This window comes from Schistocerca piceifrons, chromosome 4 (assembly GCF_021461385.2).
Source record: "Schistocerca piceifrons isolate TAMUIC-IGC-003096 chromosome 4, iqSchPice1.1, whole genome shotgun sequence".
NCBI lineage: Eukaryota > Metazoa > Arthropoda > Insecta > Orthoptera > Acrididae > Schistocerca > Schistocerca piceifrons.
In genome coordinates this window covers 385,906,888-385,928,485 of record NC_060141.1, presented here as the reverse complement: position 1 = coordinate 385,928,485, position 21,598 = coordinate 385,906,888, and the positions used below count along the sequence as shown (strand labels likewise).

General features: G+C 38.6%; 1 protein-coding gene across 1 annotated transcript in view; it reads right to left on the bottom strand.

The window, feature by feature from the left end:
• Nucleotides 1–21,598, bottom strand: part of LOC124795142 (centlein-like) — a 551,801-nt gene that overhangs the window by 5,620 nt on the left and 524,583 nt on the right. Inside the window, exons 14-16 of the mRNA XM_047259020.1 lie at nucleotides 18,260–18,444; nucleotides 16,094–16,180; nucleotides 3,982–4,059 (exon numbers count right to left, since the gene is read on the bottom strand). Of these exons, the coding sequence (XP_047114976.1) occupies nucleotides 3,982–4,059; nucleotides 16,094–16,180; nucleotides 18,260–18,444 (350 nt within the window). The remainder of the gene's footprint in view (nucleotides 1–3,981; nucleotides 4,060–16,093; nucleotides 16,181–18,259; nucleotides 18,445–21,598) is intronic.

Below are 21,598 nucleotides of genomic sequence, written 5' to 3'. Positions count from 1 at the left end.
CGAGCACATGTGTGATGACTCCGTTTTTTGGACAGGAACCTGTCCTAATTATCAATAAGGCAATGGTAAAATCAAAACTTTGTGGCTGGATCAGAAGGCAACATGCAGAACATTGGACAACAATCCAAAAACAAAAACATGGCGAAATGTCGTTATCAGGAGAAAGAAAACTGGCGTTCTACGAATCGGAGCGTGGAATGTCAGATCCCTTAATCGGGCAGGTAGGTTAGAAAATTTAAAAAGGGAAATGGATAGGTTGAAGTTAGATATAGTGGGAATTAGTGAAGTTTGGTGGCAGGAGGAACAAGACTTCTGGTCAGGTGACTACAGGGTTATAAACACAAAATCAAATAGGGGTAATGCAGGAGTAGGTTTAATAATGAATAGGAAAATAGGAATGCGGGTAAGCTACTACAAACAGCATAGTGAACGCATTATTGTGGCCAAGATAGATACGAAGCCCACGCCTACTACAGTAGTAAAAGTTTATATGCCAACTAGCTCTGCAGATGACGAAGAAATTGAAGAAATGTATGATGAAATAAAAGAAATTATTCAGATTGTGAAGGGAGACGAAAATTTAATAGTCATGGGTGACTGGAATTCGAGTGTAGGAAAAGGGAGAGAAGGAAACATAGTAGGTGAATATGGATTGGGGGACAGAAATGAAAGAGGAAGCCGTCTGGTCGAATTTTGCACAGAGCACAACATAATCATAACTAACACTTGGTTTAAGAATCATGAAAGAAGGTTGTATACATGGAAGAACCCTGGAGATAGTAAAAGGTATCAGATAGATTATATAATGGTAAGACAGAGATTTAGGAACGAGGTTTTAAATTGTAAGACATTTCCAGGGGCAGATGTGGATTCTGACCACAATCTATTGGTTATGAACAGCAGATTGAAACTGAAGAAACTGCAAAAAGGTGGGAATTTAAGGAGATGGGACCTGGATAAACTGAAAGAACCAGAGGTTGTAGAGAGTTTCAGGGAGAGCACAAGGGAACAATTGACAGGAATGGGGGAAGGAAATACAGTAGAAGAAGAATGGGTAGCTCTGAGGGATGAAGTACTGAAGGCAGCAGACGATCAAGTAGGTAAAAAGGCGAGGGCTAATAGAAATTCTTGGGTAACAGAAGAAATATTGAATTTAATTGATGAAATGAGAAAATATAAAAATGCAGTAAAAGAAGCAGGCAAAAAGGAATACAAACGTCTCAAAAATGAGATCGACAGGAAGTGCAAAATGGCTAAGCAGGGATGGCTAGAGGACAAATGTAAGGATGTAGAGGCTTGTCTCACTAGGGGTAAGATAGATACTGCCTACAGGAAAATTAAAGAGACCTTTGGAAAGAAGAGAACCACTTGTATGAATATCAAGAGCTCAGATGGCAACCCAGTTCTAAGCAAAGAAGGGAAAGCAGAAAGGTGGAAGGAGTATATAGAGGGTCTATACAAGGGCGATGTACTTGAGGACAATATTATGGAAATGGAAGAGGATGTAGATGAAGATGAAATGGGAGATATGATACTGCGTGAAGAGTTTGACAGAGCACTGAAAGACCTGAGTCGAAACAAGGCCCCCGGGGTAGACAATATTCCATTGGAACTACTGACAGCCGTGGGAGAGCCAGTTCTGACAAAACTCTACCATCTGGTGAGCAAGATGTATGAAACAGGCGAAATACCCTCAGACTTCAAGAAGAATATAGTAATTTCAATCCCAAAGAAAGCAGGTGTTGACAGATGTGAAAATTACCGAACTATCAGCTTAATAAGTCACAGCTGCAAAATACTAACACGAATTCTTTACAGACAAATGGAAAAACTAGTAGAAGCCAACCTCAGGGAAGATCAGTTTGGATTCCGTAGAAACACTGGAACACGTGAGGCAATACTGACCTTACGACTTATCTTAGAAGAAAGATTAAGGAAAGGCAAACCTACGTTTCTAGCATTTGTAGACTTAGATAAAGCTTTTGACAATGTTGACTGGAATACTCTCTTTCAAATTCTAAAGGTGGCAGGGGTAAAATACAGGGAGTGAAAGGCTATTTACAATTTGTACAGAAACCAGATGGCAGTTATAAGAGTCGAGGGACATGAAAGGGAAGCAGTGGTTGGGAAGGGAGTAAGACAGGGTTGTAGCCTCTCCCTGATGTTGTTCAATCTGTATATTGAGCAAGCAGTAAAGGAAACAAAAGAAAAATTTGGAGTAGGTATTAAAATTCATGGAGAAGAAATAAAAACTTTGAGGTTCGCCGATGACATTGTAATTCTGTCAGAGACAGCAAAGGACTTGGGAGAGCAGTTGAATGGAATGGACAGTGTCTTGAAAGGAGGATATAAGATGAACATCAACAAAAGCAAAACAAGGATAATGGAATGTAGTCTAATTAAGTCGGGTGATGCTGAGGGAATTAGATTAGGAAATGAGGCACTTAAAGTAGTAAAGAAGTTTTGCTATTTGGGGAGCAAAATAACTGATGATGGTCGAAGTAGAGAGGATATAAAATGTAGGCTGGCAATGGCAAGGAAAGCATTTCTGAAGAAGAGAAATTTGTTAACATCCAGTATTGATTTAAGTGTCAGGAAGTCATTTCTGAAAGTATTCGTATGGAGTGTAGCCATGTATGGAAGTGAAACGTGGACGATAAATAGTTTGGACAAGAAGAGAATAGAAGCTTTCGAAATGTGGTGCTACAGAAGAATGCTGAAGATTAGATGGGTAGATCACATAACTAATGAGGAAGTATTGAATAGGATTGGGGAGAAGAGAAGTTTGTGGCACAACTTGACCAGAAGAAGGGATCGGTTGGTAGGACATGTTTTGAGGCATCAAGGGATCACCAATTTAGTATTGGAGGGCAGCGTGGAGGGTAAAAATTGTAGAGGGAGACCAAGAGATGAATACACTAAGCAGATTCAGAAGGATGTAGGTTGCAGTAGGTACTGGGAGATGAAAAAGCTTGCACAGGATAGAGTAGCATGGAGAGCTGCATCAAACCAGTCTCAGGACTGAAGACCACAACAACAATACTTTTTAAGGGTACTGGTTGGGTTCAATAGAATCATAGGGAGCAAAAGTGCAAAAGAAACTAAGTTTTGATATATGTAACAGCGGGCTACCTCCCCGTATTAATCAAATCAACTGAAATCAAAACCTACAGCTTTCTAACCAAGTCTAACTATTTTTTCCTATTATCTGTGTTCTGGATGACAGATTTCATAGTGTATTCTGCTTTCAGAGTCACAGTCATTTTTACAATATTATGTTCTTCATGATGCATTCCAAAGACTTACATCTTTGTATTCTGAGGGTGATTCTTATTTTCATTTATGAGTGACAAATAATGCATAATAAAAATGTTAAATAAGACAAATCTAGCAGTTAGATGTTTTGTTACTATGAGAATGTTTTCATACATGGTCTAAGACAAGGAAGTATTTATTATGTCTCAAGAAGTTCACTTTTGATGACTAATAATTGAAATTGCTGGCGTAGTATTTGTTTTTAAAATTTTATTATGTTGGAGTGAATCAGTCCACATGGCTATCTTCACAGCATACTGTCAGTATTGATATGTTGAATGAATTATTCTGCTGACATTTGTGTGGTTAGCCCTGTTTGTTCTTAATAGCATGAGACATATACTGCCATATATGTAATTATGTATGCTATGATTTAATTATGTAGTATTGTTTTAGAGAATATTTATGCAGAAATGGTACTTACAGTGTGTTACTGAAGATGGGCATGTGGTCTTATACTGGACTGAATTAATAAAATTAAAAAAAAGTTCTATGCAGCTGTTTCCAACTTTTAGACATCAGCGATAATGTTCATATGTTACCATGTTCAGAAAACAAATTTTTTTGAAAAAATACTGTATGACAGCTCAATTTTTCGTTGTTTATGGGTCACTTATTTATGTGTTTAGCAAATTATTTCTAATATGCATTTTCAAACATGCTTACCTTTGCACAAGATATGTCATTCCAGTACACAATGCCTCGTTTTGCTGTAGACATCAGATTGTTCCCCAATAGGAATTTCTGTGTAACAAAATAGAAAAAGATGTATTAATAACAACAAAATATTTTCTACACTACATAAGGCGCTGTCCATCTCCATAGCTGACTGCCGTGAGGAAGACTTGGGTTCAATTTTTGATACTGCCAGAGATTTCTCATTTGTGAAAGGACTGGAATAGGGTGCAGTCAGGCCCCTGGTACCAGTTAAGGAGCTACTTCAATGGGAAGTAGGGCACCAAGGTGTGTACAGTTGATAGTTGCTAGGGGAATGGTCTTCTAACACCATGCACCTCTGTTCCACATCCAAGTGATGCCATATGGCATGACATGGTGGCATGTCAACATCATGTCGTCCTCTGGGTCTGATTGTGCACTCACTTTTAGTTTACATAATGGACTGCCTTATATGAAAATTTGAAAGCTGTGAATTTAACACTGAACTAATCACGTTTTCTTTAGCCTTTGCTTAACTTGTACTTGCTTCATAGCTGAGAATATGATGGAGAAAAATTAAAGAAAAAAGTGCAGTCCATTTATTACATTTCTATGAAAGCCAAACAATGGAAAATCCAGAATGGAATATAAGAATATTACTACATTTCTATGAAAGTGTGTCATATGTTTCACATTTATTACTGACTATTTGCTGTGTAACTTGACTTTTAGTGATAAGCCACTTTATTTCTGTTATTTAATTGTTTTTCATTATTGCCTTTGGTACACTATAGTGAAGGTTTGCCTTTGGTACACTATAGTGAAGTTTATTTGTCATATCTCAGCATGTCATACACTCTGTCTTTTATCTGATATTTTTCTCTGAATGCTCAATATGTAGCTGACATTCTATCCTAAGGTAAAAGCACTAAATTTGCTTGTAAAATAGTGATTTAATCCTTAGTATAATGGATTTTGTACTAGCTGAAGCACTATAAACTGAGGGGAGAAGGTACAAATACTCCAAGCAACTCCATTTGTCTGCTCTTCTGTTGTTTCATGGAATGCTTACCTTCTATGTAAAGATACGTAAGTTCAAAATGTTTGTTACTATGAGTTGCCAGACCAGTGAAGCTTTTTGTAGATTATTTGTCTAATGTTTAAAATTGATGCTCCTTGAGTTATTTGTTAGTAAAGGTTTCACAGTTTCCCTTAGTTCATTCTTCTTGTCATCAGTCTTCTGACTGGTTTGATGCAGCCCACCACAGTTTCCTCTCCTGGATCAAACTCTTCATTCAGAGTAACACTAATACCAAAAATCCTAGGCTTTTGACTGCTATATTCCAATCTCTCTTCTTTCTTTTTGCCCTCTGTGGCTCCCTCTAACACTATAAAAGTTATTCTCTGACATATAAAAAATGTCCTATTATCTTGTTCCTTCTTCTAGACAGTGTTTTGCACATATTCTGTTCTGCACTGATTCTGTGGAGAACCACCTCATTTTTTATCTTATCAGTCCTCTCTTCTGTAACATCGCAACTCAAATGTTTCAGTTGTCTTCTTTTCCAGTTTCCTCGCAGTCAATGATTCATTTCCATGCAATTCTCTGCCCCATAAGTATGTTTCCTCCTCAAAGTGAGGACTATTTTTTGATAAAAGTAGACTACCTTTTAGTAAGGACTGCCCCAATTGACTAGACAAGTCTGCTTCTCATATCCTCCTCTCTTTGTCCGGCATGCATTATTTTACATCAAAAGTAGCAGAATCCCTCCATTTCATCTACTTTGTGGACTCCAATTTTAATGTTAAGTTTATTGCTAATCGCATTTCCGCTACTTCTCATCACTTTCACATTTCTTGGATTTACTCTCACTCCGTATTTTGTAGTCATTATACTCACTCCGTATTTTGTAGTAATTATACTGTTCATTGAGTATAGCAATGTCATCAGCAAATCTTATCATTGATATTCTTTCACACTAAATTTTAATTCCACTACTGAACCAATCTTTTATTTCTGTCATTGTTCTTTTTGTTTGTGCAAACTGAACAGTCTTACAACCTTTCTAATCTGAGTTCTTCTGTTTCGATCCTTCATATCTCTGTGAATGTGTGGGGTATTTTCTTGTATTTGTATTGTTACTTGGGTTAATGAAGATATTAGTGAAACCCAGCTTTTACACTTTTCAAGAGAACTTAAAAAAATAGTGTAAAATGTTGGAAAATGTAAAAGGTGGGAAATTACTTTTTAAGTTATAAAAGTTATACAGCAGCAACCTCTTTTGCGTGATATGTGAACATAGTATGAATGAAGGATACAAACGGAAAGGTAGCACGTAACATTTATGGCAATTCAACGATATTGGCTAAATATTTCAAACAGTTACTAAATAGTGTGGAACCTGAACATCATTTGGAATTTGACCCCTATCCAGGAAACAAAACACATTTAGAAAGAGTTATACCACCTCATCCTGATGATGTAATGCAGCGATTATCTCACTTCGAAATTATTGGAAATATGCAAATATACAAACTATTCTGGACTTCCTCAAACATCTTACTGACATTTGGAATACTCGGAAGTTACCAGAGGAATGGAATGTTGCAATAATCCATCCACTACACAAAAAAGGAAATAGATAAGATCCAAACAATTATAGGGGTATATCCCTGCTGGACATTACTTATAAAAATTTTTCCAAGGTTCTGTATTTTAGAATTCGTGAACAGCTTGGTGGTGAACTAGGCGAATATCAAGGAGGTTTTTGTCCAGGATGAAGCTGTCCTGATCAAATTATTAGTCTCAAATGGGTAATGAAACATCAAAGGGTCAGGAACAAGAAGCTAGTGATCACCTTTGTCAATTTTAAAAAAGCATACAATAGTATCCATTATGAATATCTACTGTCAATTCTTAAAGAATCTGGTTTACATCAGAAACTTGTCCACCTCGTTGCAGTCACCCTTCGAAATACCAAAGCTAGAGTAATGTTCAGAAATGAATTCTCTGAATGTTTTGAGATTCATACTGGCCTTCGACAAGGCGATGGATTGTCTCTGTTATTGTTCAGTTGTGTGCTGGAAAAAAATCATGTGTGAATGGAACAAGATATGCCCACCACCTGTTAAGATTGGAAGAAAGATTCGACTTAACTGCCTTGCATTTGCAGATGATTTGGCGCTGTTAGCAAACAATATTGATGAAGCAAAGGTTCAGATAGAACAACTAGAATGATTAGCGGGAAAGGTTGGATTGAAAATTTCATTTGAGAAAACAGAAATTATGCTCAGCTTCCCAGTTGACACATCCCATATCATACTCCATAGTGGTCAAAAAATTAAAGCAGTAAAAAAGTTTAAATATCTTGGTGAGATTATTACCTGGATGATAATGAAAGAGCATCAATAGATAGTAGAACATTAAAACTACAGCGAGCACAGAGAACCACATGGCCAACCTACAAAAAACGATCTCTCTCACTAAATGCTAAATTTCCACATTACTCCTCTGTCATTAAACTGGAAGCAACAACTGACAAATTGCAGAAAGTTGGTAGAAGAATATTCTGAACAATTGCAGTAAAAAACATCAAGTTAATCAGCAGTGGAGACTTTTGCCCAATTCAGTAATGTATAAGAAAGTGAATCCATTATTGATATAATGCGGAAAAGAAGGATTGCATTTTTCGGCCACATATCTCGCCTACCAAATACTAGAATCCTGAAGCAACTTTCCAACTACTTCTGGAACAGTAAAACCAAAAACATCTGGTTTAAAGAAGTACCAAGTGATCTGGATGAATTGAACATCACCATGCACCAAATTCAACACAGGGAAGAGAAACTGCTTCTAAAGAACAAATATACACAGCTGACATTCAAACCATCAGAACAGAAGAAGTATGTCATATCTGAAGAAGAACGAGCAGCCAGATTACAGTGAATGAAGAAATTTTGGGAAACAAAGGAACTGCTAACAGTACCCTGAATGTGTACAGCCTTTTATATTTTATAACAAAAAGTGTGTGAAATTTTACAAAATGCTTTAACCTCTTAAGAGTGTTGCAAATTTGCATCATACCAATGCTGTGCTAATAATCGGAAGATTAACTGTTTTCGAGTACCAGTACTGGTAGTTGCTGGTTCTGCCTGAAGCTACTAACGTTTCTGACAAGTGGTGCATTCTCCTGAGTGTTATGGGTACCTCTAAAGTGCCACAATTTTTTATTTTTATCTTTCATCTAGAAATTTATTCAGGCATTAAGGGATTAAATATGATGCACAAATGTAGAGGTTGGTGCATGCTACATTGCAGTCTGTCTTCTCAGCCTATATTTCACATTTACATTCATTGGGGCTTCACCAACTCACAACCAAACTGTCACTTTCTATCTAACCTAGTCTTTGGGCTGTGCTATGGAGCAGTCTGTTGCCACAACACACAATTTTTTTCGGTATGGATTTCCAGGTTGTAAACACAATGGAAAACATTGACACCAATACAAGAAATATATTTTTTATTACCTTCACTGTTGCAGGAAGCCAACTGTCAGCACCACTATCAGTATCACTTCCTGCACTGTCGCCATTTCCCTGTATATGAAAGTCAACCATATGTTCAACATATATACTTTCAACAGTGACAACATTGCTATCAACTTCTAGGAAATCTTGCACTGAATGATCCAACTGCAACTTTTACCACATAGAAGAAAAAAGAGTTGTGGTGTCATCATTATTACTCTGATCTGGTATGTCAGATCAATTTACTTTTTCTGCTTCAGTGAATCCGCTTTTCAAAAGCAGTCAGAGTCAGTGGACCCCTTAACATTTGTCCATGCATTGGCAATAAGGTGCAATGCATCTAAAATTGTTCCTTTAAGGGAGGATGGATCTTTTCCAGCATCCATCACTTAATACCTTCTGTATAATGGCTTTCCTATAACAAGTTTTGAAGGTACGGCTAATGCCCAAATCCAAGAGCTGCAATTTGTTGACAGGAACTCTTAACTGCTCATTTCATAAATTTGTACTGTCACTCGGGCAACAATCAACAAACAAGAGAATTTTTCTGTTACTGGTTCTCATTCTTGCATCAAACTAGGCAGTTGGTTTTCATTTTGTAATATTTTTTACCTTAAAACTGTGACAGATAACATGAAACTTCTACTTGAAAGGAACAGCTAATAACACAACAATTTGATCAATTATGCAAGGCTGTGAATAATACTACACGGTAAATACAGTTAACTTTTGGCACGATAGTTGACAGGTATACCTGACACGTTGAGGGAGCAAAGGAATAGTACAACAGTTGTACACATGTCGTGATTTTTGTTTGTGGTCATTGAGATACAATAGTATCCAACAAACAATGTTGTGTACATAAACGTTATATACCTCTCTGATTGTTTACCTATTTGCTGACAGATGCCGCATTTGGTGCACCTGTGATGTCCACAGCGAAGGGCAAGCTTTGCTACGATACTTAACATGTGGTTCCTGCATGTCAGTTCCTTAGTGACATTGAAGTGTGCACATTGCTAGTATGGCTCCACGAGTGAATATATCCATAGAAACATGTGCTGCAAATGTAGCACTTAACCAAGCAGGTTTATCTATTCGCCAAATTGTGAAACAGTGTAGTGTGTCTATAGGGGGTGTGCAATACACCCTTCACCACCAGAAGACAACAGGTAGCAATAAGGATATACCACAACCAGGACAACCTTATAAAACAACTGAAAGTGGTTATAAATATATCAGAATTACCAGTAAGAGAAATAGATTCAAAACAGTGTCCCAAATTCGTACAGAATTAGTAGAAATGAACATGACAACAATATCTGTTGCAACAGTAAAAAGGGGACTGACTGAAGCCAGCTTCAAAGGATGTGCCACAGCAAGAAACCCCCTTCTTTTGTTGTTGTGGTCTTCAGTCCTGAGACTGGTTTGATGCAGCTCTCCATGCTACTCTATCCTGTGCAAGCTTCTTCATCTCCCAGTACCTACTGCAACCTACATCCTTCTGAATCTGCTTAGTGTATTCATCTCTTGGTCTCCCTCTACGATTTTTACCCTCCATGCTGCCCTCAAATACTAAATTGGTGATTCCTTGATGCCTCAGAACATGTCCTACCAACTGATCCCTTCTTCTAGTCAATTTGTGCCACAAACTCCTCTTCTCTCCAATTCTATTCAACACCTTCTCATTGGTTATGTAATCTACCCATCTAATATTCAGCATTCTTCTGTAGCACCACATTTTGAAAGCTTCTATTCTCTTCTTGTCCAAACCATTTATCGTCCATGTTTCACTTCCATACATGGCTAAACTCCATACAGATACTTTCAAAAATGACTTCTTGACACTTAAAGCTATACTCGATGTAACAAATTTCTCTTCTTCAGAAATGCTTTCCTTGCCATTGCCAGTTTACATTTTATATCCTCTCTACTTCAACCATCATTAGTTATTTTGCTCCCCAAATAGCAAAACTCCTTTACTATGTTAAGTGTCTCATTTCCTAATCAAATTCCCTCAGCATCACCTGACTTAATTCAACTACATTCCATTATTCTTGTTTTGCTTTTGTTGATGTTCATCTTACATCCTCCCTTCAAGACACTGTCCATTCCGTTCAACTGCTCTTCCAAGTCCTTTGCTGTCTCTGACAGAATAACAATGTCATCGGTGAACCTCAAAGTTTTTATTTCTTCTCCATGGATTTTAATACCTACTCCAAATTTTTCTTTTGTTTCATTTACTGTTTGCTCAATATACAGGTTGAATAACATCGGGGAGAGGCTATAACCCTGTCTCACTCCCTTCCCAACCACTGCTTCCCTTTCATGCCCCTCGACTCTTATTACTGCCACCTGGTTTCTGTACAAATTGTAAAATGCCTTTCGCTCCCTGTGTTTTAGCCCTGCCACCTTCAGAATTTGAAAGAGAGTATTCCACTCAACATTTTCAAAAGCTTTGTGTAAGTCTACAAATGCTAGAAACATAGGTTTGCTTTTCCTTAATCTATCTTCTAAGATAAGTCGTAGGGTCAGTATTGCCTCATGTGTTCCAACATTTCTATGGAATCCAAACTGATCTTCCCCGATGTCGGCTTCTACCAGTTTTTCCATTCGTCTGTAAAGAATTCGCGTTAGTATTTTGCAGCCGTTACTTAATAAACTGATAATTCGATAATTTTCACATCTGTCAACACCTGCTTTCTTTGGGATTGGAATTATTATATTCTTCTTGAAGTCTGAGGGTATTTCGCCTGTCTCATACATCTTACTCACCAGATGTAGAGTTTTGTCAGGACTGGCTCTCCCAAGGCTGTCAGTAGTTGTAATGGAATGTTGTCTACCCCTGGGGCCTTGTTTCGACTTAGGTCTTTCAGTGCTCTGTCAAATTCTTCATGCAGTATCATATCTCCCATTTCATCTTCATCTACATCCTCTTCCATTTCCATAACATAGTCCTAAAGTACATCGCCCTTGTATAGACCCTCTATATACTCCTTCCACCTCTCTGCTTTCCCTTCTTTGCTTAGAACTGGGTTTCCATCTGAGCTCTTGATATTCATACAAGTGGTTCTCTTTTCTCCAAAGGTCTCTAATTTTCCTGTAGTCAGTATCTATCTCCCCCCTAGTGAAATAAGACTCTACATCCTTACATTTGTCCTCTAGCCATCCCTGCTTAGCCATTTTGCACTTCCTGTCGATCTCATTTTTGTTACGTTTGTATTCCTTTTTGCCTGCTTCATTAACTGCATTTTTATATTTTCTCCTTTCATCAATTAAATTCAATATTTCTTCTGTTACCCAAGGATTTCTAATAGCCCTTGTCTTTTTACGTACTTGATCCTCTGCTGCCTTCACTACTTCATCCCTCAAAACTATCCATCCTTCTTCTACTGTATTTCTTTCCTCCATTCCTGTCAGTCGTTCCCTTATGCTCCCTTTGAAACTTGTACAACCTCTGGTTTAGTCAGTTTATGCAGGTCCCATCTCCTTAAATTCCCACCTTTTTTCAGTTTCTTCAGGTTTAATCTACAGTTCATAACCACCAGATTGTGGTCAGAGTCCACATCTGCCCCTGAAAATGTCTTACAATTTAAAACCTGGTTCCTAAATCTCTGTCTTACCATTATAAAATCTATCTGATACCTTCTAGTATGTCGAGGCTTCTTCCATGTATACAACCTTCTTTAATGATTTTTGAACCATGTGTTAGCTATGATTAAGTTATGCTCTGTGCAAAATTCGACCAGGCGGCTTCCTCTTTCATTTCTTATCCCCAATCCATATTCACCTATTACGTTTCCTTCTTTTCCTTTTCCTACTATTGAATTCCAGTCACCCATGACTATTAAATTTTCGTCTCCCTTCATTATCTGAATAATTTCTTTTATCTCATCATACATTTTATCAATTTCTTCATCATCTGCAGAGCTAGTTGGCATATAAACATGTACTACTGTAGTAGGCGGGAGCTTCGTATCTATCTTGGCCACAATAATGCGTTCACTATGCTGTTTGTAGTAGCTTACCCACACTCCTATTTTTTTATTCATTATTGAACCTACTCATGCATTACCCCTATTTGATTTTGTATTTATAATCCTGTATTCACCTACCAAAAAGACTTGTTCCTCCTGCCACCGAACTTCACTAATTCCCACTATATCTAACTTTAACCTATCCATTTCCCTTTTTAAATTTTCTAACCTACCTGTCCGATTAAGGGATCTGACATTCCATGCTTCGATCTGTAGAATGCCACTTTTCTTTCTCCTGATAACGACGTCCTCCTGAGTAGTCCCCACCCGGAGATCCAAATGGGGGACTATTTTACCTTCGGAATATTTTACCCAAGAGGACACCATCATAATTTAACCATACAGTAAAGCTACATGCCCTTGGGAAAAATTATGGCTGTAGTTTCCCCTTGCTTTCAGGCGTTCGCAGTACCAGCACAGCAAGGCCGTTTTGGTTAGTGTTACAAGGCCAGATCAGCCAATCATCCAGACTGTTGCCCCTGCAACTACTGAAAAAGCTGCTGCCCCTCTTCAGGAACCACACATTTGTCTGGTCTCTCAACAGATACCCCTCTGTTGTGGTTGCACTTACGGTACGGCTACCTGTATCGCTGAGACACACAAGTCTCCCCACCTATGGCAAGGTCCATGGTTCATGGGGGGAGGACCCCATTCTAAGGCCCATAAATAAGCAGAAGAGACTTGAATGGGCTAGAAAACATTTTAATTGGACATTGGAAGAGTGGATGAAGGTGCTATTCACCAATGAATTGAAGTTCGATATGTTGGAACCAGAAGGAGAATATTTGTTCGCCAATTTGTAGGGGAAAGGGTAGCCCAGCAGTGTGTTCTACCTCCAGTTAAACATGGTGGAGGTTCTATTATGGTTTGGGAATGTTGTGCCGGAGATGGATTTGGTGACATTGTGAAAATAATAGGAAGTATGGATCAGAAGAAGTACCACTGCGGACTTCAGTATCATGCAATACAAAGTGGATTGCGCTTAATAGGGAAAGGGTTCTCCTTACAACAGGATAATGACCCAAAACATTGGTCGGCATACTGTACAAACTACATTGCATCAAAGGAAAAACACAAAGCACTTAATGATATGGTATGACCGTCCCAAAGCCCTAATTGTAATCCCATTGAAATAGTCTGGGATGAAGTGGACAGACATATTAGGGAAGTTAATATATCCAGCAAGGAACATCTCTGGAGAGTTGTTAAGGATGTGTAGAATCATATAGATTCACAATACCTACAAAACCTGACTGACGGCATGCCTCGAGTTTGTGAGGCAGTCATTAAATCCAAAGGAAAATACTTCATCATGATTGTGATTGTATTATATATGTGGAAGCTAATATAATTATATTTTGTGAGAAATAACATTTGATTTGTGTTGTAACTCTGAAATACCAGGGTGTATTGAAATTAATGAGCAGTAGTGTAGGTATGAGTAAAAGGGAAGAAACATACCAGGCGTGGAGAGAGAAAGGGGGGGGGGGGTAGCAATTTAAGGGTGGGGGGAAGAAGTGGTATTGCTTGTGGGAGCTTGCACGAACATGTTGGGGACAAGGACAGGGTAGGGTTGCTAGATACAGTTGAAAGGTTTGCGGGGAGGGGGGAGATGTAATGTAATAGGAGAGAAGTAGAGAAGAATTAATGGGTGAGTTGACAGAATACAAGGCTGTGTTGTACTGGAGTGGGAGCAGTGGAGGGGATAAGTAAGTGGGGACAGAGACTGGCAAAGGGTGAGGCCAGGGGGTTACGATGACATGGAACATATTGCAGGGAGAGTTTCCATTGACAAACTATGGTCAAGAGACAGATGGACCACCTAGTTGCAGAACGTGCTGCCCAACACAATGTGCGTCACACCAGTGACTGCTTCACACCTTGTGCAATCTATTGACTTCAGCTTTCCTGAATTGCACGGGAGGGAACCCTCTCTGTAATATATCCGACATTCCCATAAATACCATTGCCCTCAACCTTCATTGGTCCCTGTCTTCCACTTACTTATGCCCTTTTGTGTTCCCATTCTGGCACAACACAGCTTTTAGTTCTGTCAAACACCCACTAGTTGTTTTCCCCTTCTGTACTTCTCTCCTTTCCCACTGCCACCCCCCACCCCCCTTTCCCAAGCCTCACGACTACACATAGCAGCCATACCCTGTCCCCTCCCACCACACCCCTGCATGCTCCTGTAATCAGCACTACACTGTCTCACACCCCACTCTGACATCCTCCTGCCTTCCCCGCCCAATACCTTCACCTTACTCCCACCACCCACACTGGATTTCTGTTCCCATCAGGCACAGTTATGAGTCAGTTGCACCACAGCAGCCAGACTCTGTGGTCATGTGTGTGTGAGTTGTGCCAGTGTGAAAGTGTGATGTACGTTTTGTACTTCTGAAAAAGGCCTTTCACCAAAAAGGTAAAATGTATAGCAGTTTTTTCATTGTGTCTTTCTGAGACTCAGCAATTCCTATATATGGTGAGTAGAAATCTATCCTCTTCATAATATTGTTGTTACTCCACCCTGGACTTTCCACTGTTTAACATGATACTCTATATGCTTCCTTATGATTCTTTTTATTCATAAAAAAGAAACTACCAATGGCAATATGTAAATGATAGACTGCTACTCACCACGTAGAGGCAGCATTGAGTCATAGAAAGGCACAATGCAAAAGAAAAAGCTTTTGGGCAAATTCTTTCCTCAGAAGTAGAACTGTTACTCATTCGCACAACAATAACTCACAGGCACATGGCTACTATCTCATGATGCTAAGCCATAGTGCCCAGAGACAGTAGCCATGAGCATGTGAGCTACAGTGTAAATGAGTGATAGTCATACTTCTGAGGAAGGACTTTGTTCAAAAGCTTTAATATTTCTAGTATTTTTAACAATGTGTGAAGAAACAGACATTGGTGTCGGTCTTGCAGCTGTACTAAATTTATGAAATTTATTCACAATTGCCGAATCTTTTTGACATGATCTGTGTTAGGTATGAAGATATTACCTGCTGGTGATACACGAAAAATTGTGCTGGACTAGGACTCGAACCTGGATTTCTCAGGTGTTGGCTATCTGAATCCTTGAAATCAAGTAATGTCACAAGCAATGGGGTTGTTAAGGCAACCACTCTCACCAAGCAGATATCTGGGTTTGAGTCCTGGTTCGGCACATATTTTCAGGTATCACCAATAGATAATATCATCATACCTAACACTGCAAATGTCAGAGTGATTCTGCAATTTCAAATAAATGTCTAGAACTGTTTTTCTTTTTTGTTGTTCCTTTATGTGACTCAGTGCCTCCTCTATGTGGGAAGTAGCAATGTGTCCTTTCCTTATAGTTGTTATTTCATCCTGTACTGTATCAGCTGTGTTTACTGGCACGATGCTAATTCATGTAGCATTTGTTTATCAGAATACATTATCCATAGGGTTAAACTCCACAATTATAATTAGTGGTGAACTGCATCAATAGAGCAAAAAAGAGAAAATGCAGTGGGTCTAAGAGGATTTAATTGACTATTGTATCTAGATCCCATACTGCAAATTACCTTTGGTGGAACTTCAGGCTTCTGTAAATTGCGATTATTCTTGTCTTGCTTCAATGGAATGTTGTCGTCGTCTGTTTCTTTAATTTCCTGCAAGTATAATAATATGCAGTTTTACAGGCGGTTGAAAATGTGAAATGGATGATTATTTTGTTTGTATTATTCTGAAATATGTTTATGGAAAAATGAAAATGATATTATTAGTAGTAAGCCATTCAAAAATTCAGATGCAGCACTTCAGTAGATATTATTTCTTTGAAAACCTTATTGCTGGAGAAGAATGTGCTGCACTTAAACCTACTACAACATCCCCTGCCCCCATTTTCCTTCCATTAGTTCACACAACATACTTGATTAACACTGTATAAACTTACATTAAAGCAGTGTACATTAACAGTCTCTCAACCAGTATCTCTTTTGGGGAATTTCAATACAGCAAAATCAATTTCACTGCTCTTATATCTGCACCGACACAATACTTTCTCTAGTTTTATGGATTCTCTAGAAAATATCACCTACAAGCAGTCAAAATATCTGAGCAGTCATCTGAATTTACATCTACATCCATACTCTGCAAAGCACTGTGAAGTTGTTATACCCAGGTGCTCGTATGAGTGATTCCAATGACTCCAGTTGGGAATTGCTGATATTTTAGTCATAGGGTACTATGTTTCTCATTTTATGATTTTCACAATTTTGCATTTCTGAACATTTAAAGCAAGTTACCAGTCTTTGCACCAATTTGAAATCTTATTAAGATCCAATGGAATATTTTTGCAGTTTTATTTAGGTGGTATCATGTGAGAAACACGCAAATTGGGTTTCGCTTGGCTGAAGTTTTTGGAACCCATTTTGGTTGAAGGTAATAGTGTGTTGGAAAGCTCATTACAAAACTGAAAGACATGTAGCATAAAAACAATGACTCAGGTAGAAAATGACCAACACCTTCTAAATTTTAGTATTGGAAATTCCTCAGTGGAAGAAAACACAGCAAGAAAATTGAAAAGATATTACTGGAATGTATTTAGTGCTATTGCCAAAGAATGCACAGCCAACCATTAGCTCCTTCTCAATAGTACTTGTGTCCCAGTTCTAGTCATTTCTTGTAAGTAATTAATAACCAGGAGCTCTATTTCAGCCCTGTGTACAGTATAAGTTTTCAACCCAAAGATTGGTTCAAACATCAAAATTCTATTACAAGACATGGTTCTATATCTGTATTTATTTTTTTTTATTTTTTTCCTTTATAGTTTGAGAATACTGAAATGTTAATATATGCACAACAGGACATAGCTTGGGACAGTTGAATTGACATGATGTTGGCCCACTGTGAAAAATATAAAAGGACACCCTACAGTCAAACTACATCAATAAAGAAAAGAGTCCCCCCCCCCCAGGTAGCTGAGTGGTCAGTGTGATAGAATGTCAGTCCTAAGGGCTCGAGTTCGATTGCCGGCTGGGTCAGAGATTTTCTCTGCTCAGAGACTGGGTGTTGCATTGTCCTAATCATCATCATCTCATCCCCATCGATGCACAAGTCGCCGAAGTGGCTTCAAATTGACAGACTTGCACCCGGCGAACAGTCTACCCAATGGGAGATCCTAGTCACATGACATTTTCAATAAAGAAAAGATACATAATTGCAAATATTGCTTGAATGAATGTTAAGATAGTTTGAGGATTCTCAACTACACAGTGTTTTCATATTTCAGGAACAGTGCAGTGCAGCACATTTCAGGAAGTGCAGTTGTTTTCTGGAATTTTTTTGTGAAGTTGAATCAAGCAATTATGGGAAAAAAATATTTCTGAAATGGGTTTGACTGCAGCTTCTCTTTGCTTATAGTCTAGTAAAGACACTGCCCATAAATTCAAAATATAAAAATGTCAGTCTGGCTGCACAAATCCCATATGAGGCAGAAAGAAATATTAAATAATTTCCTATTACATATTCCAGTAATTCATGATGTTTTGTTTGAAAATCTGGAAGACACAAAGTTGTACATCTACAGGGAAAACACAAGAGGATGGAAAGGATCGTTCAAGCTAGAGAAGAAACACCCAATTAAACTACAAAACATTGTGCTTCAACAAGATAGAAGAGAAGTTAATGCTAATGCTTCCATTTCCTTTTCCAGATTTGTTGCCTGAAGGAAATCAACTATTCCTTACCTTAATGTATTCCAATGTGCTGTCAAGGCTGCGAACAACTTTGGTCAATTCATCAATGGGTCCCTCAAGATTAGGAAATGTGCCATTAATTATTCTAGATGTCTGTTCCTCAAGAGTTTCTTCCTTTTGCTGGTATGCAGTTTGTACAAGTGTCTTCATGTTCTGACCTTCATGCTTTTTACACACTGGAGATGAAATAATATGATGAGTTACTGACTGAAATACACGCAGCACACAAGATACACAGATAATAAATTTTGTTCCCTAAATTATTTTATATAATTGTTTCACACCTCTTGCAATTACAGTTGGTATAAAGAATGTGGGACAGTGTTCAGAGAGTCTTATCAGAATGACTCAGCCTTAACAAAAAACAACTTTGTCCAGAACTAAGAGTGTGTCATTATACACCAAAATCTTCTACATTTTCCTCTGATAATTCTGTAATTTCAAATAATAGTGTTTACATCATATGGCTAGGGACAGGAAAAATTGCATTAGCTATAAACAAATAAAAAAAGCAAAGTCAGCACTTTTTATTGACATTACACGAAATCATCAGTTTTTGCAAAAAGTCATAAAAATTTTGTGTTTCTCCTGATTCTCGTGTAGAAATCTTGTAACTCTGAGGGCGCCAGTTTACCTATATTGGTAAGTGATAGATACTGAATACGGAAATCATTTATCGGCTTTTTTTTTCCTCAGCTCTGAGAAATGTGTATAATCTCAAAATAACAATTTATTTCCCACCTGGAGAACTATGGCTCTGTAAGTCTGTTTCACCAGATTTTACATTCCAGTGTCTGTTTTTTAACATTTTAGATGTGCATCACGGTTTCACTGTCGTTTACACTGATGGCTCCAAACAGGAGAATTTCCTTGGCTGTTCTGTAGTGTTCCCTGATCAAGTTACCCGGATTCGCCTCCCTGCTGAATATATCGTTTTCACAGCGGAGCTCCACGCGATCCTGAAGGCACTGAAGCAGATGAATCGTGCTCGGGGTGATCGATTTCTTCTCTGCTCCGATTCTCTTAGTGCCTTACAATCACTGCAGAACCTGTACCCGACTGAGGAAATGGTCCAGCCGATACATGACCAACTGCACTTGCTCCAACGGCGGGGTAAAGAGGTATCCTTCTGCTGGGTGCCTGGTCATGTCGGAATATGGGGCAATGAACAGGCCGATCGGGCTGCCAAGGAGGCCTGCAGAGAGCAGGATGTGGTCCAGTGTCCTATCCCCTTGCAGTCAGTCATCGCTGCACTCCACAGGAAGTGCATGGCGTTGTGGGAGGACGAATGGCTGGCGGTGATGGCCAATAAACTGCGGTTGGTAAAGTCAACCACTCGGCCGTGGCGTTCCTCCTGCCAGTTGCTCAGGCGGGAAGAGGTGGCCCTCACACATCTTCGGATCGGGCACTGTCCTCTCACACATAACTTTTTATTACGGCGGGAGGATCCTCCATTTTGTGATGCTTGTGGTGTGCACATCTCTCTCCAGCACATTTTAACAGACTGCATTTTATACCGTGATGCATGGGCAGAAGCACAAGTTGATGGGGATCTCCCTTCTGTTTTGGCTAATGATGAGACGTGTGTGTCTAGGGTTTTTAAGTTTTGTGATGTGTCTGGACTCTGGCCTAAACTTTTAGGCTGGAGGTTTTAGTGTATTGCAGAGTGGCTGACTCCTCCCCTTTTTTCCTTGCAGTCAGCCAGCCACTTCCATCTGCTACATTGTTTTAGCTCCCTCTATTATTTTCTTCCTGTGTTGTCCATGTTTTACTGCTGACACCCTGCTTCATCTCACACTTCGGTGTGGGTGAGCACATATTTCTCAACGATTGTTACCCGTGTTTTATGTTCTGTTTTACATTCCTGTTCTGGGATTTTTCTTGACACCCGTCTCACTATGTTACTGAACGGGCGCTGAAGACCTTGCTGTCGTGCGCCCAAAAAACCCCTCTACTACTACTCTACTCTGTAAGTCTATTTGAAATTTCTTTAGGATTGACACTTAGGCAGAAACATGTTGAGGTTCAGAACTGAGTTGTAACTTTCCACTTAGAACACACACATAATCTTACATTTCACTCAGCTTGCTCAAACTTGTAAACTATTCACTGTACAGAGATGGAACTGGTATCAGTGTCTTGCGGAAGAACTACATTATGTTTCCATTTTAGTTTTATCTGTGGAAAGAATTTTGAGAATGATATACAGAAGGTGTATGAAAGTACATTTTTTGAAAATGTTATCAGATTTTTGACATGCAGGAAAATTCTTGTTACTGAATTGAGATATAATTTGAATTAACTGTGATGCATAATGCTGCACTTGTATGACAGAGCCTCTTTGTTGGCCCGTTTCATTTCACTGAGAGAAACTGTGTGCTCAGTTTATAATTAAATTGTTATTACATTTTCTGGTCGAACTTTCTATTTATTTGTAATGAAACAGAAAAGTTATGTCTATTAATTGAAGCAAGAGAACTTATCTTCTCGGCTTGGAAGAAATAATAACTGTGATAGCAAAATACCTCTACCTCAGTAAAGCAACAATTATAATGGAAAAAGTGAGAGTGATTTCTTTTTGTGTGATTAAGGCTGAGTTCCTGAGATGAACTTCTTTTGGACTCTGTGGCAGATAACTGCTTCTTATTAATAGTCAAAACTTATCAAATCATAATTTTGCTGTGCAGTGTTTAAACTGCATGACAAACATTGTGCTGAATCCACCTGCATATCTTATCATGTGGAGAGTGAAAAAACTCTATCAACATCACTCTCATTGTGGTCATGGGTAGATAGATTGGCATATACGCATTTGTTCACCACCGTACCCTTTGCGTGGTCCTTGGTGACACAATGGTTTATTTTATCGATTTTAGACTTAATGCTCTGTTTTAGTTTTTTAAAAATGTAGAGCTTTCCAGTACCCGAATAAGATAGGTAGGACTTGGGCAATTGTCATGCCACTAGTTTATATAAGAAATGTATGAGGTATGAACCACATGTGTGTTTCGGGATTTTATGAAAATGTTCTTCCTCTCACGAATAAACTTTTTTCCATGTGGTAGAGGGGTGTAGGTTGTTGTTTGAAGGCTCCTATTTGGGCAATCATGGCCCATGAATATTACTTGGCTGTATTTCGATAGGCGGATGGCTGCCACCGACATGGTTGCCATTTGCTTTAACACATGGCGCCTAAGACGTTTTTGTATGTGATCTGATTACAGGTTTTAGTTTATGATGGATACTGCTGGTTATACTTAATTTGGTGGTGTTCATTCAGAAATTTGGGAGGTTGAAAGGTTTATTCATGAAGGAAGCCCCCCCCATTAT